The 18088-nt window shown below is 39.5% G+C and overlaps 1 protein-coding gene across 4 annotated transcripts in view; it reads right to left on the bottom strand.

The window, feature by feature from the left end:
* Window positions 1-18088, bottom strand: part of trappc9 (trafficking protein particle complex subunit 9) — a 232402-nt gene that overhangs the window by 194374 nt on the left and 19940 nt on the right. For all 4 annotated transcript variants that reach the window (XM_080296224.1, XM_026155948.2, XM_026155951.2 and 1 more), the window contains one exon: window positions 11988-12131. In XM_080296224.1, the coding sequence (XP_080152350.1) occupies window positions 11988-12131 (144 nt within the window). The remainder of the gene's footprint in view (window positions 1-11987; window positions 12132-18088) is intronic.

Below are 18088 nucleotides of genomic sequence, written 5' to 3'. Positions count from 1 at the left end.
CCTGAGATATTTTCGTACCTTGTCTGTGGAGTCAGCGCGTACAAGTCGTCATTCCAACAAAGGTAAGTCAGCTCGAGTACTGCGAGTGAAATGCGTTTGATTTTCCCCCAAACATTCAAATTAGTGCAAACATAAATTCAGTCATGAGGGGGAAATTACAGTGAGAACGTGTGGAGGCTCTGTTAGGTGTATAACATAGTGAGTTCAGTGCATTCATGTGACATTGTCCTGAAGGATTTAGTTATTCTTTATGGTTAAAGAAATTGCAATAATTTATTCATATTTATTGTAAGTAATTCTAATTATACATCTTGCTTCCATGTTTTTATCCGGTGTCACTAAAAATAAATTTTATTTTAGTTTTATACATTGAGTAATGACCTGCAGAATCTCCTTATCATATAAAGTAGAGCTGGGCGATATGAGATTTTTTCATATCACGATATGTTTTTTTCATTTCAGGCGATAACGATATCTATCACGATATAAGCCAAATAACTATATTTGTAAGATTTAAATGTGCCGTTGCTCACAAGTAAAATGTGAAATAATCAGCAGCTTGTTTTTATTTAAATATTTATTTCCCATAATAAGTTCAACAGGGTAGATGTACTTAAGGAACATGAGACTTTTTCAGATAAATAAAGGCAAATATTGCAAACTACACAAAAGGCAGCCGCTAAAGCGTTTAAGTTTCAAAATAGGACAAACGAAACAGACTAAATTGTCAATTCCACTTAGAAACAAAATATTAATTCTAAAAATAAATCTTAGTTTGTTTTACAGAAGAACAGACAAAACTGACTAACTTTTGTCAATATCAAATAAACTGAGAACTAAAAGGAAATTCTCAATCTCTCCTTGTTGTATAGGTGAGCTTTTCAAACAGTTTTAACAGTTACTTTAGTCTGACAAAAGCCGAATGACGAATTAGCGCTTCCAGTCAGAGACTGAGGCTACGTCCACACGTACACGGGTATTTTTGAAAACGGAGATTTTCCATTTTCGTTTTAAAAAATAATCCCGTCCACACATAAAGGCAGAAATGAAGGAAAACGCTGCTATGAACATGCCAAAGCAGCAGGTGGCGCTAGATTCCTAACCGTGCCTAAATGTTGGCCAATCAGAAGTCTAGAAGCCTCGGTGGGAAAAAGTAAACAAAGCTGGGGCACAGAAGCAGAACCGAGTCGTAAGTGTGGAGGGACAGTAACTGTGTGTATATGTAAGCATTTAAACACTGCAGAGAGTAGAATTAACAGTAACAGTATTGTAGAAATTCATTTCACCGAAACAATAACGTGGCGCAGTGTGACGCATGCACCAGTTTATTGTATTTCCAGACTTGCTTTCGGCACAATTTACAGTGCACGCTACTCTATTTTTGTCAGACTTGAAATAGCCGAAATACCTTCACACTACGGAACTTCTATGGCTCTTCCGTTTGACAATCTCTCCGGCATTGGAACCATCATCTGTTTTCTCTTCGGTCACGCTCGGTTGATTTTTCTAGTCGGCACACTCATTTCCTCCATTACGCGCTGGCTCCATTACCCGCTGGCTGCTTCCCAAACAAACACACGTGCGGCTTGGCACTTGTGCTGTATGTAACAAGTCACGCGACGTGACGCTGCGGCCATGACGCTGCGGCTCTGCGCTACTTAATTTGGATTGGCTGACCTTTTTTTTTTCTTTTTTTTTGAGGACAAGAGCGGCGAGGTCTATCGCGATAGCTTAATTTCTCTATCGAGTAAAAGTTATATCGCGATACATATCGTTATCGTTCTATCGCCCAGCTCTAATATAAAGTGATTCATAATTGTCACTTTATGCTTTCTCCATCTTGAAAGTGATGACATCCTTGCATTACATACTTTAGGTTCATTTTCTGAAGACTGAATGAACCAGCATTGCAGCCATAGGTCACTGTGAGCATCACAGGAAAGGTTGAAGCTGCCCACTGCACCTGTATGGCCGGAGTCGTGGAGACCTGCAGCCATGTTGCTGCTCTTCTGTTTAATGTAGAAGCAACAGTGCGGATCTGAGGCACAAGGACTGTTACAGATGAACCTGCATACTGGGTTTTGCTGTGTAATATGACCAAGATACAGCCAGAGGTTGGCCATAAGATAGACCTCTCCTCTTCAGCTGCCCAAATAAAGGCTCTTGATCAAAACATAAACAGACCCTCCGTATTGAAAGGTAAAAGGAGCCGTCCTCAAAAAAGAAAAATCCCACCTGTTACTATGGAGGAGTTGTCACTGCTATTGGATACTTTGCTGGAACACAGTAAAGCTGTGGGTTGTGGGAATGACCCATAATGTTTTATCTAGGGGTCTAGATTTATGCCTGAAGTGGACTGCCATGTAAATAATTTGCATTTACTGAATATGTACTGACAGAGTATCACTGTTCAAAAGTTGAATAAAGAAACAAACTAATTTTTGGCGCATCAGGCCAAAATCCTTTCCACGCCCACCATCTATTAACAGCACAGGGGGCGGGGCTTAGGCTCAGCTCAAAGGCCTAAATAGAGCCTCAGCGACGCTATACTTTCTACACAAGTGAACAATACCGCTGAAAGTCTAAAATACCAGTGAAAGTCAACCTTTATTAAATATGTCTCACATTTATGCTAGAGCTAATGATCGCGATGGTCCAAACTTCAACAAAGCCCTCCAAACGTCCTCGGTTCAAATGCCAAACAAGGTATTCACAGAGCTTAAAAAACTGAGAGCTCGAAAAGAAAAAGAACTAAAAATTAGCGAGCGAATGAATATATCCGACATATTAATTCAAAATAATCAGCACAACGCTAATCTAAGAACCCTTGAAGCATACGCGGTTCTTCATGAGCAAAGAGAGCAAATTAGAAGGAAAAATAACCTTAAAGAAGTTAAAAAAGAAATCACGTTAAAGGAGCAACAGGAGAAAAAAAAACGTTAGTGGAACACCTTGAACACGAACAAAGAAAGGAGGCTGAAGAAAAGCCAGGTGCAAGTCACTCCACAACAACTGGGAGGACGCAATCAGGCTAAAGAAAGAGATAATGCAGGACGAACAAAGGGAAAGTCGGGAATGGGGTGAGGCTGGCAAGAAGGCTGACGTGATATTATTGGCAAAGCATATGGAAGAGGCGCAAAAAAGGCGTGACAAATGCATTGCACTTTGCCAATATAATAACGAGACAGTCAAAGAAAAACGTGCTTTGGCTAAACTTGAAAGAAATTGAAACACAGTATTTGTTAAAGCAACGACGTCAGGCCACCGAGAACGAATGCCGTCGTCGCGATATGGAGCTGGAACTTCTCAAAGCCGCTCGTATAAAGATCCCAGTTTTAGACAGAACAGAGGCAAAAAAAAAAAAGTGTGGTTTTAGAAAACGAAGGTTCAGATGACTTTCGACCAAAGCCAAAAGAACCACTCCTGCAAACTTGTACTGGTCGGGTTCGTGTGTTCCTTTGTCAGCAACGCAGCAGCTCAGAACAAACAACACCTAAAACGTAACGAGTTCGGCTGCCAACAATTAACAAAACAAACAGGCTTGTTTCTGTAGCTAAAGACTCACCAGCTACTGCTAAAAAACTCATTCCCAACCCCCCCTCCCCCTGTCTAAAATCTCAAAATTCACTGATAAAAAAAAATCCAAAACACACCAGATAAGGAAAAGTGAATGGTTCAGTCTAACACATGTGCCAGTGAGCCATTAAACTTCAGTAAACCTATGCAGTTATGAAACGTAACTTTCACCTCAGCCAAACCAATTTTCTCAGTTGTAAATAAAACAGTGAAGTAAAAATAACCCGACAGACAAAACCTGAGTGAATCAAGTCCAGCGTTTAACCACTGAGAGCTAAAACTCAGGTGATGTTTCAAAGCTGTGTGCCGGTGATTGGACATCAGTCGCTGATAAAGCTGGTTCGCCTATAAAGGGCTCTGTTGGGAAACAAGCTCCAGCAGCCCTGCACTTGGGAAAAATACTATATTTACTTATCTTGTGCAGAAAAATGTGAAGACATTGCGTCATATTGAGCACCAGCTGCGACTGTGACTATCACCAGGTAACGTGGGCATGTTTCCTGAATTAGCAGCAGGTGTTAAACAGCTGACGGGTGAGGAGGATGCATGCAGGTAAACTGAGGGCCTGTTGAGCTGATCGCTGGTGTCCTGAGGAATATATCAGCTCATTCTTTATGTTACCATAGCACAGAGACACAAGACCAGGCGGAAAGAGACGATCGTTCGGTGAAAATGAGAATCTGCGAATGCAACATGTGGAACACAGAGAGTGGAATAAAAAACAAACAAACAAACAACTGAAAAAAAAAAGAGAAAAAAAACTGTTAAGATGGAACACTGGGGCTGTGAGCTCTGCATGCTGACTGTTAGCAGCGCTAGAGACATCTCTGAAAAGAATCTGAGTACTTTTGCAAACATGTTCTATGTTGACAACCTGACCAGACGTGTGAAGATTAGGCACTACAATCGCAGCTAAAACACTATTAAAAGTGTAGTTGGTGACAGAAAAACAGGGTATTTTAAAACTTTATACCACCACCATTGCTGCCTGTGATTTGAAATGCATTCTGGGATACCTGGCTGCCCCAAGTCCGTACAAGCAATAGATTATCTAGGATCAACCTGTATTGACTTACTTTGCACGGCAACCAATCAAATGTTAGAGAAGCTGCAGTGGCAGCGTAACCTGCGCCCCCTTAGTTTGATGGTGACGCTGACAGATAAAATGATTTCAAAGCGAGACATGAAGGGGGCAATAGTGCCAAAATAAATTAAATAAATACATCATTAAATATTTAATTAAATGTGTCACTAATTAATTAATTAAGAGTCGTAAATATTTATTCAATTAACTATTTCCAATTTTAATTAATTATTCAATTCAGTTGAGTTTTATTTATATAGCGCCAAATCACAACAAAAGTCGCCTCAAGGCGCTTCATAGATACAGAGAAAAACCCAACAATCATATGACCCCCTATGAGCAAGCACTTTGGCGACAGTGGGAAGGAAAAACTCCCTTTTAACAGGAAGAAACCTCCGGCAGAACCAGGCTCAGGGAGGGGCGGGGCCATCTGCTGCGACCGGTTGGGGTGAGAGAAGGAAGACAGGATAAAGACATGCTGTGGAAGAGAGACAGAGGTTAATAACAGATATGATTCAGTGCAGAGAGGTCTGTTAACACATAGTGAGTGAGAAAGGTGACTGGAAAGGAAAAACTCAATGCATCAGGGGAATCCCCGGCAGCCTACGTCTATTGCAGCATAACTAAGGGAGGATTCAGGGTCACCTGGTCCAGCCCTAACTATATGCTTTAGCAAAAAGGAAAGTTTGAAGCCTAATCTTGAAAGTAGAGATAGTGTCTGTCTCCTGAATCCAAACTGGAAGCTGGTTCCACAGAAGAGGGGCCTGAAAACTGAAGGCTCTCCCTCCCATTCTACTTTTAAATACTCTAGGAACAACAAGTAGGCCTGCAGAGCGAGAGCGAAGTGCTCTAATAGATAATATTTAATGGTGTATTTAATTAATTCATTATGTCAGTCCTGGCATTCCATAAAAAATTTCCCCGATTCAAATATAATCGCCGGATTTCAAAAATTGCGGTTTTAATTTTCGTAAACGACACTCAATGACTCATCAACTGACGCTACTTATCAGCCAATCAGTGGCATGGAGTCTGACTACTACTATGACCCAATGGAGAACCCAGAAAAGCATGGATTAGGCAAGTGAGGCCTGCAGTTCTGGAGATGTTGTTCAGGCTTCTTTTGTGACCTCCTGGATGACTCATTCATGTGCTCTTGGAGTAATTCTGGTAGATCAGCCACTTTTGGGAAAGTTCACCACTGTTCGAAATGTTCTCAATTTGCAGATAATCACTGTGGTTCACTGGCTTTCCAGAATAGCAGCTGTCAATGACTTTGATAGCTTACAGTCATTAATAATTGAAATCTTCATTTAAAATTTGCATTTTATCTTTCTGTATATTAAAATTTGTTGATGATTTGAAATGTTTGAGAAATATGCAAAAATAAATAAATAAGCAATCAGGAATCAGCACTGACGACACATCCCCAGATATAAGAGCTACCAATTTCATAGGCACCAATGCACCCCCTATTTCATTGAAGATGCAGGCTGTTGAGTCATCATTAATACGGATGGTCCCTTAACTCTTTAGTCCAGATGACATGGCATTCACATTTTCAAAAAAAGGAATTTCAGATTTCAGTTCGTCTGATCACAGAACAGTTTTCCACATTGGCTCAAAGTAGATAGCTGGATCATTTTCACATATGACTTCTTTGCATGACAGAGCTTTAACCTGCACTTTTGAATATCACATCAAACTGTCTTCTCAGACACTTTCTGATTTAGTGTTCCTGAACCCATGCAGTGATTTCCATGACAGTAATACCCGTTTTGAATGCGCTGCCACCTAGGGGCTAAAAGATCACACATATTCAATATGGCCTTGTTTCTTGGAGAGACTTCACCATATTTTCAGAATTTTCTGGTGATGTTGTGTACAGTAGATAATGGGATAATCAAAGTTTTAGCAATTTTATTTTGAGAAACATTATTTTGAGACTGTTCAACAATTTGTAAACTGGTGAACCTCTACCCATCTCTATCTATAATGAAAAACTCTGGGATGGTCTCCTTATATCCAATTATGTTCTTAATCCAAAACCAACCCGTTTAGTTGCAAAATGTTCCTCCCGCTGTTTCCTTTTACTGCCACCTACTTTTCCAGCTTTTTTTTTTTTATTATTTAAAATGGGAGCCTCCTGAGTGACGTGTTCCAGGCATGTCTCACTGGCAGGATTATATCTCAGCAAGCCTGTTGTTGCCTTGGTAGAAGCTAGACAAGCTAGAAGAGGTGGCCGGGGAGAGGGAGGTCTGGGCTTCTCTGCTTAGACTCCTGCCCCCGTGACCCAACCCTGGATGGATGGATGAAAAATCCATCTGAACAGTCAGATTGGCATTGACAGAAATCTCACTTATCATACAGTGAGCAACAGACTCACTGTTAAATCAGTCATTTGTCTTGTTTATGTTTTGAGAAACAATGCTAACAATAAGTTGATGCCAGACTGAATAATAGTGTTAGCCAATTAAAAAAGATGACGCAATAAAAACAGATCCGTTTAATTAAAGCCACCCAGGTGTTTTCTGTATTTGCTGTAAGACACATTCTTTTTTTTTCTGTTTTTTTTTTATTTATAGGCACTACAAGGAAGCAGTGAGACTAGAGCTTCAAGTAACTTTAATGATAGCGCAGACAAAAGAATTATATTCAGAGAGAGACTTATTAAATTATATAATGAAATGAAAACTGTTGGGAAGCAACAGACACATGTGTCAACAGTTTTAGGAATAATTTAGATTTTTGTGTCTGTATTGCTAACAAAATGCCAGTAGTTACAAAAATAGCATAAGTTAAACAAGAATCTTAAAAAATAACACTACAATTTTTTTTAAGTGACAATTTCTCTAGAATAACTCACTATACAACTTTATAAGTACATACTATATAAGGTAAGCCATATTAAACTTACTTCTGCTTTAGTTTACAAAACTGTGTATGCATAGTAAACCATTTTTGCTGACAAAGAAACACTTCCTCTCTGCTTATTTACAAGATACCAACAAAGTTAAAAAAGAAACGCTGATAGCACAGATCTAAGCCAGCACCCATAGACTCAATGGCTATCCAGAAAAACAAGTGGTGCCCAACAAAATGTATATACGTCTACTTCAATATGACTAAGTAAAAATAACAATAAAGAGAATTCTGAATGGCATACATTAGCAACACAGATAATTATCAAGATACTGGTCAAGCCAATGGCTTGAGGTAACCACACACAAATGTAAATGGCATAAATGTGTTGCTTACGTTTAAGCAGGTGTATCATTATTAGGATAGGGATTTCTGTTGGTGTGTGAGACTGTAGCCTCAGGTCTATATTCTTATCCGGTAATTATGAGGCAATGCGTTTCAGGTTATTTTACAGAGTAACATGAAAATTAAGTATTAACAAATTACTTTTTCCTGGGAGTAGTTAAGTACCGTACTGCAGATTGATTGCAATGTGTTGGTGATATGCCTGCATTTCTAAATTAGACAGCAATTATTTGCAAACCTTCATGAATCAGCCTTCCAACAGGAAATCTCCGTCTTAAAAATGGTCGTCACAACTTCTTGCAGTTGATCACTGACAGCAAAAAAAAAAAAAAAAAAAAGTACTAAATGAAATCCACGGGAAACACCTAGTTTGCATGCTGTAACCTAGAAGTATGCTTTTGTTTGACCCAACATCCTGAAAATGCTGCATGTCCCCAGTTTGAATCACGGTAACGTTCTCATTCTAGTTCACTATCACTTCCTGTAACAGCACTTTGCTGTTACACATCCATAATAAGCCATGCTACATGCATAAGTCCACTATTTAAAGATTAACTACACTACAACTATTAAAGCAAATTGTGATAGTTGACAAATAATCTCAGTCCTATTCTCCAAACCCAAGGTGATATATGGAGCAAATACAGCACACCAAAGAACAAATCAAACGGTACTAAACAAATACACATTTTTGTCACTATGCAGCAGTATGAATAAAATGAAATAAATCACTGTTGCTGCTCCTTTCAGACAACTCCTGTTTGTAAACTCAAGAAGACAGGACAGTTGGTGTGGTGCATCAGTGGCCTCACTTCAGTTATTTTTGTAGTTTAGTGTATTTGTAATTCACAGAAAGTTCCATTTGTCAAAGATCCTTGCATGCACTGAACAACTTTAGAAACATAACTATTATTGACTTACTAAACTTGATAATGATATACAAGTAGTAAAGTTTATGCCTAAATATAAACAGTTACTGCTGTACCCATGCACCCATTTCAGTGTTCTGGGTGTTAATTATGCATGTGAATACAGCTGGCTAATTCAATTTAAATTCTCAAAACAAACTTCAGGATGACTGTAACAGAACACGTGTTCAGAGAATCTGATGCAGGCAATCACATCTGAATGTCAATCTGCCCTTTGAATTAATGATGCAAGTCTGCAAACTCAAGAAAAGAATATCAATGCACCAGTTCAGGAACTGATACGAAGCATTTTTGCCAAGGCAATTTCACTGGTCACTGAAATTTAACAAGGAAAACATTGCATCATTGTTCATCGTGATTCACCCACTCTCTTGAAATAGTAATACGACTTACCCAAAAACTCTCTTTCAGATTTTCCAAAGTCCTGGATGCCACACAGTTAGGAAGCCATACAAACACCAGTGCCACCAAGCACCAGTAATGCCTAACATTCAATGCAATTATCACATTGTTGTTCATCAGACTGCCAGTTGGGTAAAATGAAATAACATGTCAAATTAGGCACATAATGGAAGTACAAGTGCGTGCCCATATTTAAACTTCTTAATCAATCAAAAGAAATAACAAGCAAGTGAACTCAGTGACAACAATAGTGTCCTTTGCTCTACACGTTTGCACTTAAAAACAACACACCGATTTAAAGGCATGATTCAATAGAGGGCTCTTTACTGCAAATTACGAAGAGACAACTAAGTAGTGAGGGAATTTCTTACTACAAACTCTCCGTCCCAAGAAACAGCAGCCATAATCTAAAGGTTCTCAGATCTTTTTAACGTTATGAACCTAGAGCTGTGCGATATGACCAAAAATCACATATCCCGATATAAAACATCCATCGTCCCGATAACGATATAAATCACAAAAATTTAACATTTTCTGTAAATTCTGTGAATCTCGGCTAGCAGAAGTGTGTCCAGCTGGGCGTCGTGTACCTGGAGTCGAGTGTTTTAACCGATGCCTGAAACTACACATTTTTAGACATAGGTTGCAACGGCCGTCGTTTTCTTTGTGAGTATTTATTACACAGCGTGCTGCGGGGAAACGTCTGTTCTAACGTTTGAGTCTAAGGTTTATTTTTTAGCACCTGGCGGCTCTTTTTTGCTTCTCATCCGTAAACACTCTGCATACTCTTTCATGTGTTTTTATATCGTCATCTGATATATATCGTTATATCGAACAGCCCTATACGAACACCTATGTGAGTTACATATAAATGGAAAAACAAACATCCCCAGTCTATTAACATTGGGGAACTGGGAACTTTCACAGTACTGTACATTAATGAATTTTTGGTTTAAGCGAACACAAATGACAAGCTTTTGCTGACCAGCAAACTGTTTTCCACTTTGCCTCAGTTTTTTTTTTTTTAAATGCCATGGCAAAAAAGATGCTAAAGCATTAGCAGCTCTGCTAGCTAAACAGCTGAACCAGTCAAACACAGGAGAACAAGTTTTCACTTCATTTCAAAAGGGAGAGACAGTATAACACTTATTAAACTGTCAAAGCTTCCCATCCAATAAATAAATACATAAAGCAGGCAGCGTACACAATAGCAGCTGAGGGCAATGCCAGCTCCATAGCATACAGCTGGATGCTTCACACTTGGTATTGCTTGCCCTTGTAAAGGCAGGATGTGTGAAATGGGTGCCATGTCTTTCTTGATACATATGCCAACATGTTTGTCATGAGAAGACATGGCAACAGAAGAAAGACATCACACTACTGAAAAATAAAGTAAAGCTTTTTACTGGCCGTTTTAGAAGTTTGGACAGGGGAGACAGATGCTTTTATAACTTTGAATGAATCCAATTGGTTTAATTTATCACTCTGTCCAGTTTCACTACATTTAAAAGTACAGTTTAGTGACTTTGATGATGATGATGCACCGAACATGTGCTCAGGAATCAAACTTGGAGTGAGAACATTGTAAACTGCTGTCCTATTATGAAATAGGGGCAGGGATAGCTCAGTAGGTAAAGTGGTCGCCCCATGATCGGAAGGTCGGCGGTTCGAATCCACTTAACGGCTACCCTGAGGTACCCCTGAGCAAGGTACCGTCCCACACTGCTCCCCGGGCGCCTGCTTAGTGGGCTGCCCACTGCTTCACTGAGTGAATGGGTCAAATGCAGAGAAAAACAAGTAATTTCCCCATGGGGATCAATAAAGTATCCATTATTATTTATTATTATTATTATTATTATTATTATTATTATTATTATTATTATTATTATTATTATGTGCACACATCAAAAGGGACTTATTTCACAAGACCTCGCTTCTTCCTGGTACTTTTAATATCACACTGCTGACGGGAGTAAAGGCAATCAAAGGGAGGGCACCAAAACTCCACCCGACAGCGCTCTGAGCCCAAAAAGTTACAAAGTAAATATGAAATGGTATTTTAGTGCAGCAGAAAGCACTGCTGAAGAACTCGGCTTACAAGGTCACTTTCTTCAGGGAGAAAATACCCGCTCACGTCTTGTGATACAACAACAAAGTAGTAATTACATCACACGGCTTTTCTGCCCTTTGATGTGTGTAAAGCTGTAGACTGACATTTTTTTTTCCAGCAGAGCTGTTTCTAAGAAGGCTTGCCCCAGCAACACCCTAGGCAGAGCTGCAGAAGTCCCTTTGCTAACATTTAATATTTTATACTGTGAGTCTGCTTCATCTTGTTCCCACCTCATCTCCCTTATTCTCCCTCCCACCATCAATTCTCATAGTAGCCAACCAGGGATTACGCTGGCCTCTTTTGTGTGGCCAGTGAAGAGTCTGGCTTGCACAGCTTCATCTCCTGGCTGCTGCCGCAGGATTTCTGGTCAGAGCACAATGTTGCATTTCCGCCAAGAAAAAGCTGGCTTTGTGTATCACATACTATTAAAACTCGTGGTATAACGCTGCAATCACCAGGGGACAGGTTGGCTGCGTCTAGATTTCTTTTTTTTCTTTTTTTTTTTTAAAGGCAGGGCATGAAGCTGAAAAGCACCACACAGGTTTTCAATACTGCAATGAAACATTAGTTTGTTCTGCTCAATTTCAAGTTTCCTCCTGACTGTGTTTTGTGAGCTGACCTTGATCAGACAGGAAATCCAGCATGGTCTGCAGCAGGAAGGACAGGTGGCGCACAGACAGGGCCGGGTTGCCCATGCGACGGGAGGCGTAAACCAGTTCATGCAGGAGGCGCATCTGTACAGCAGCCCAGCCTCTGTGGGTACCTGGGGGAGAGGGAGAGAGATGACAAAATAAAAGTCAGATTTACAAAGCTCATTGCTGACATCTAATGTTATGCAGATATCAAATCAGATTAGTCCACATGCATCAGAGACATATTCTGCCTGACGCAGATCAGCTAAATCTTTGTTGTCCCATGTCAAACACTCACATTATCATCTCCCATATTGTTTTCAAATTGTATTGAGATCTTTATGCTGATATCTGCCAGCACGGTGTTGAGTTTTATTATGCTGATGCTAATTCGTTAATCTTTATCTTTTAACACATTTCCCACCCTGTCTGTATAAGCTCTTTGTAAACATATTCCATAAGATCTCTCCCCGTTACTCAATAAAAGCTGTTTCTCAATCTTTGGATGATCAGCTTTAAACACAAAAGGTAAATGTCATAAAGTCAGCTAGAGTTAGGTCATAACACTGAATCATTTTATTGGAATAATATCAAACATATCTTGTTATCATATGCCTGTTGAAATTAGGGATTTCACTGGCTATAACTCAATCAATTCATTTTCTCCCGTTGTCCAACTCGGGATTGTGGTTTGGATGGAGGAGTATACCAGGAGGACAGTACACCCTGGACTGGTCGGCAGTCTATCAAAGGGTGAACACATAAAGACAGAAAAACCACATTCAGACTTGGGGCCACTTTAGAATCACCTATTAACCTAGCATGCATGTCTTTGGACAATGCACATGTTTTTTGTTTCTAACGCATTAAATCTGAATTTCCCCCTCATATTTTTCCACCTGCTAAGAGGTGCCATGATGAAGAGATAATCAGGGTTATTCACTTCGAGAAAACTTCAGTCACAGGAAACAAAAGACCAAAAAGCAAGAAATATTCAATGAATATTGTTAGAAATATTTTTTTTAAGTTCTTTAAGTTCTTTTTTTTTCCAAGTTCTTTTTTCATAAACTCGTAAAGGCTCGTTTTGGGTAATAATCAGAAAGACAGAGAAAAACATGCCTGTGTGTATATGTACAGTGGAGCATCTACCAGTCAGTCAGCAACTGGGGAAGCACAAGAACAACTACACCAACATCTGACAACCAATCATCCAAACAAACTTTAACTCAGCGTTACACTTCCTCGTGTCCCAGAAATACACCTGCCAAGTTTCAAGCAGATTAGTCAGTTGTCGAGATACATGATGAACAGATGGTCACGCTGACCTACTGAGATGTCTGGAATAATTAGTAATTAGCACTCATTTTGAGCCAAATTCCTCCAACTCTGATCACAAACGTCTTGTACAAGCACAAAATTAGCTTAAACTAATTCGCTGAGGCCATCAATTCAAAGTATTCATGTGTAAACTTTGGCTTGCTAACTTAGCTGCCGGTGTTTTGTTTCTGCAGAGCACCACAAGACATCTTAATAGCATTCTATCTTGACACCAACAGTTACATAAGGCCCTCAGCCCCCCCACGAGATGCCCTGCTCCACTCCCAGCTGTCTACTGTTGACTCACTGAGTGGGAAAGAAAAACTAGAGGGTAGATGCACTGGAGAGGCTGTGGGGGCCAGAGGGAAGGAAGGAGGATATTTGGTAAACACTCTGATGTTTCCTCGGCTTAAATACCACTTCCAGTAACATCAAATCGTGCCCATGACGCTTTTTACTTATCAGCATTTTTCTACCACGGCTGTTATTCATCCTGACTTCTTCTGCCATCTGAAAAAACTGCAAATGCCATTCCTTCATAAGAGATTTTTTTCTGTCATGAAAACTGCACCCACTAAGCAGTCTAAAAATAGCTGACTTCCACCTGTCTGCCAAAAAACGGCGCTTATCTGGAGGACAGTAATCCAAAGGACACTTCGGATTTTCTGAGCATGTCGCTCTCGCTCAAACATGAAAAACGTGTTCATTTGTGGTATTTTCAGTGCTGAACTGGAGGTGTCTGGCAATCCAATTAACACACCACCAAGATAATGAGTGTGGTGCCACGGCCAAGCAGTCACACTGTCATGCAGTAAACCTGACTCAAAAGGCACTGTACCCTCGAGCTGCCTCAGATCTACTGTGTAGGGTGATGAGATGGCACATAGAGCCATTGTTCTCCTCAATTATAAGCATCCAAATTATTACAAACAGAGAGAACTCCAAAAATTAATTCAACAGAATGACAACAGAGCAGCAAGAGGACAAAAGATGACAGAAAAATGCAGTGTCCCCATTACTGCCAGCAGAAAGGCGTGGTGAGAAAGGGCATATGAACCACTTACAAAACCATTTGCTCCACTGTGTCTCTGGGCACAGCAGCCTTATTGCAATGCACTATTGATCCCCATTTTCTTTCTTTTTTGAACTTGCAACTCTACTGTATTGCCTTATAAACTCTCATCTGATCCCTTCTGCTAAAAGGCTTACTTCCATCATTTCCTACTTTCCCATCAGCCTTGTGGGAATTGGTACGTCAGCTGGGAGAGTAGAGCTAGAATATGTAACGGTACTTCAACAAATCCGGCATCCAATCTGTGTGTTCAGCCGTCAGCCATTGCAGCAGTGGCAAATCGTCTTGAGGTGGTGATATCTACTCAAAGTTATGCGAGGCCAGAGCGTAATCAAACATACTAACGAAGACACTTATGTTATGTTATGAATAGCCAAATTATTGCATGTTACATTTTAAGCAATGCCACTTTTAGTTACCAGGCAGCAACCAGTGGGACACAAAAATGATCAGAATTGCTGAACTTGCCCTTTCCACCGTGTTTGTGCTATCGGTGGTTTTAGGAGGATTTTGATGAAACCGTCTTTGATGAAATTATCTGATAAATAATATAGCCTGCAGCGTGATAGGACTAATCCAAAAAGTTCTAATACACTTCACTACTCCCAAAAGTTTTAGGACTTACTACTTTAGTATTAGTTCGATACTTAAAACAAATTATAGATATCCATGTCCTACTACATTTGTTGCATGTATTTATTCATTGTATAAAAGGATTACGTCATTAATATCATTAGAAGCCCATGCTGCATCACGATCAATAAATTAATCTTAAATGTTACAGTAGGCAGCTGCACACTACCATAGACTTTGTATAAAACATAAAGTGCCCTCCATAATTTGAACTACGATAGCTCTTTTAGATGTTTTCTGACAAAGTTATTATTAATAATAATCTGTGTAACCACTGGTTTGCAGCTTGTTGTAGAGTGTTCTTGAGTTGGCAAGTTGTTATGAATTTGTTTTTCTTTACCACAGAAATGTTTCTGTCATCATGCACTTCTTTTTTAGCCTTTCTTGCTTTTTGTTGTTGCCAAGCTGAGCAGTACATAAAATCTTTTCTCTCTCATTCATTCTCTTTCCCCCTCTGATGGTTTTTCAGCCTAATGATCGCTCCCTCACTTGCACCAACATCCCTTTGGGCCTCATATTTTCAAATTGTATTAAAATTACAGTGAAAAGTTATAAAATACAAATTCAAGCCTTTGAATCAACTTCAGCTGTTATGCCTGCTTCATTTGTCATGAAATAACACGGCAGAAGGCATCACCTGGCCATGAAACTGTTTATCAACTGTTTATCTTTTAACAGTTGATATTTTTTATAACGCTAATTAAATTAAAGCTCCAAGTCTGCACGTCAATCACATATTGATTGTTTGATTTACAATATACTGTGATGGTGTACCGAGGCAAAACTACAAAAATTATCTAGCTCTGAAACAAACACGGAAGTGCATTTGATTGTTTACACTGGCCAGCAGGGGGCGACTCCTCCAATTGTAAGTCCATTGGTATTAACATCTACTGGCAACCAGCCTTCAGCCGTCCTTGTCAGTGGCCTCAGTTTAAATACTAAGTAAATGAGTTTTGGGTCTCAGTCATGAAAAATGGTGTTATTTTCCTAATTATAGAACCCATTAATGTCCAAAAGGACCATTTCAAAGTGACAACTGCCCCTTGATTGTTATATGTGTGGTTTGAAAAAGCAAAGATGCGAAAACACTCAGATCCAGGATGCAAGACAAGGTTTTGCAAACCAATGTATTACTCTTTTTTTTTTAATTCCCAGTGATGAAGTATCACCATATCACTGTATCACTATGTACACTGTTATATAGTAGTTTTTGAATACAGTGGATTTTATCTACTGTTCTTCTCCAAGACTTGTTTAGGAAGCTTATATGTTGAACTGTGTAAAATGATTATATTTTAAGTGAAGTGCCCTTATAGAATAATGCTATTATTTATACATTTTAACTGACTCCCAAGATATGCGCTGCAGTTCTACCTGTATTAGTGAGTTAGAATAATGAAATAGGGATTGTTCTCATGTTTTCTGTTTGTGTTTTATTTTTCAATGATTTGCTCTACCCCCAAAGAAACCATCTACTTTTACCTCTAACAAAAGCCAAACAGTAAACTTTATATCTGATATGTGATCAAAGAAAGGGAGGAGAGAGAGAATAGCTAGATTGTACAGACAGGACTCTGGCAAGGGTTTTAACCACTTCAGATGTTTAAATTCATCGTGCAGCATCATCGAGCAGGTGTCTGATCTGTCCCAGATTGATTCTGCACCAACAGATGGTATGGCCCCCACAGAGCTTGGATCTTAACATCATGGAGTCAGTGTGGGATTACATGCAGTGACAGAATTGACAGAACTGAAAAAGTCTAAATCCACAAAAGAATTGGGGCAAGTTCTCCAAAATGACTGCCACAAGTTATTTTTAAAAAGCTCATTTTTGAAGGCTCCCCGCAAATCGCTACCTTATCATGGTGGAAGGGTTTGTGCATCCCAGGAATCACAGGAGCTATGTTGTCAGGGGGCTTTGGTCCTGGGTGAGGGACCAGACAAAGAGTAATTCAGAAAACCACTATGAGTAAAAGATCAAGCAAACAGTTCACCCTCCATGGGACAGGGTTCACCCTGGACCAAGGCCCAGGGTGGGTGCCCTTAGTCCATGGAGCCTGGTGGGGCACAGCCCCAAAAAAGGACATGGGACCACCCTCCTGTAGGGCCACCACCTGCAGAAAGCGCTCTAGGCATCAATGTGTATTATTTTATGTTGCATTAACCCTTTAAAGCCGGTCTGAGCGGGCACGCTCCGTTTTACGTAACTATTTTTAAATCCCGGTAGCACTGCAAACACATAAGGTAGCACAATAATTTTATGAAACCGGAGGAGTTGTACTTACATCTTATGCCATCAGCTTGTCCTAGGTCACAGTTTCCTTCCACATATAGCTTTGCAAAAACTGCATAAAAAGCACTTGCAGCAACAAAAACATAATATTCCAGAAACACGCTTTGCCGATTCGATCAGCTGTTCGTAACACTTCCTAGTCCATCAGCGCGAACTATCGCATGTCCGCCATGACCTGCCCGAAACCGGAAGTGACGTCATTTTGCGGAAATGTAGTTTTTTACCATCAGGACCTTATGAGCCTATACTGGTGTTTTTAAAAGTTATGTTTGACTTTATGACTTTCTGTGTCATTTCTGGGATGCTGAGGACTCATATTGCACTGCTGGAAATAGTTTATTTTGATGCATATGCTGGGTTTTTTTTGCAAATTTGCACTATAATATTTATTTTCGTTTTTCCTGCAGTAGATAAAAATTGGTGTATTTCAAAAATAAAACTATGAAGACACTCAAATTAAATTTCCTGTGGTGGGAAACTATTTTGTGCAACTTTTTTGTATTTACAGTTTTGAGGGATAAGCCTCTTAAATTTCTCTAACTAGAAATATATGTTAAAAAAACAAAACAATTTTAAATTTTTTTGTAGTTTATTGCTCTTTTTGCAATTTATGTAATTACTATGCACTTAATGCAGACATATCATTAAAATTTGGGCTATAATGGTTGTATTGATGTATATCAACTTGAAATGCTCCCAAAAATGGCACTACAACATGTACAAATATAATATAAGCTCTGTCGGACTTGGTTCTATGGTAGGTCTTAAAG

Source organism: Astatotilapia calliptera, chromosome 22 (assembly GCF_964374335.1).
Source record: "Astatotilapia calliptera chromosome 22, fAstCal68.1, whole genome shotgun sequence".
Classification (NCBI taxonomy): Eukaryota; Metazoa; Chordata; class Actinopteri; order Cichliformes; family Cichlidae; genus Astatotilapia; species Astatotilapia calliptera.
Note: the sequence above shows the minus strand (reverse complement) of the source record. Positions and strands in the feature narration are given on the sequence as shown.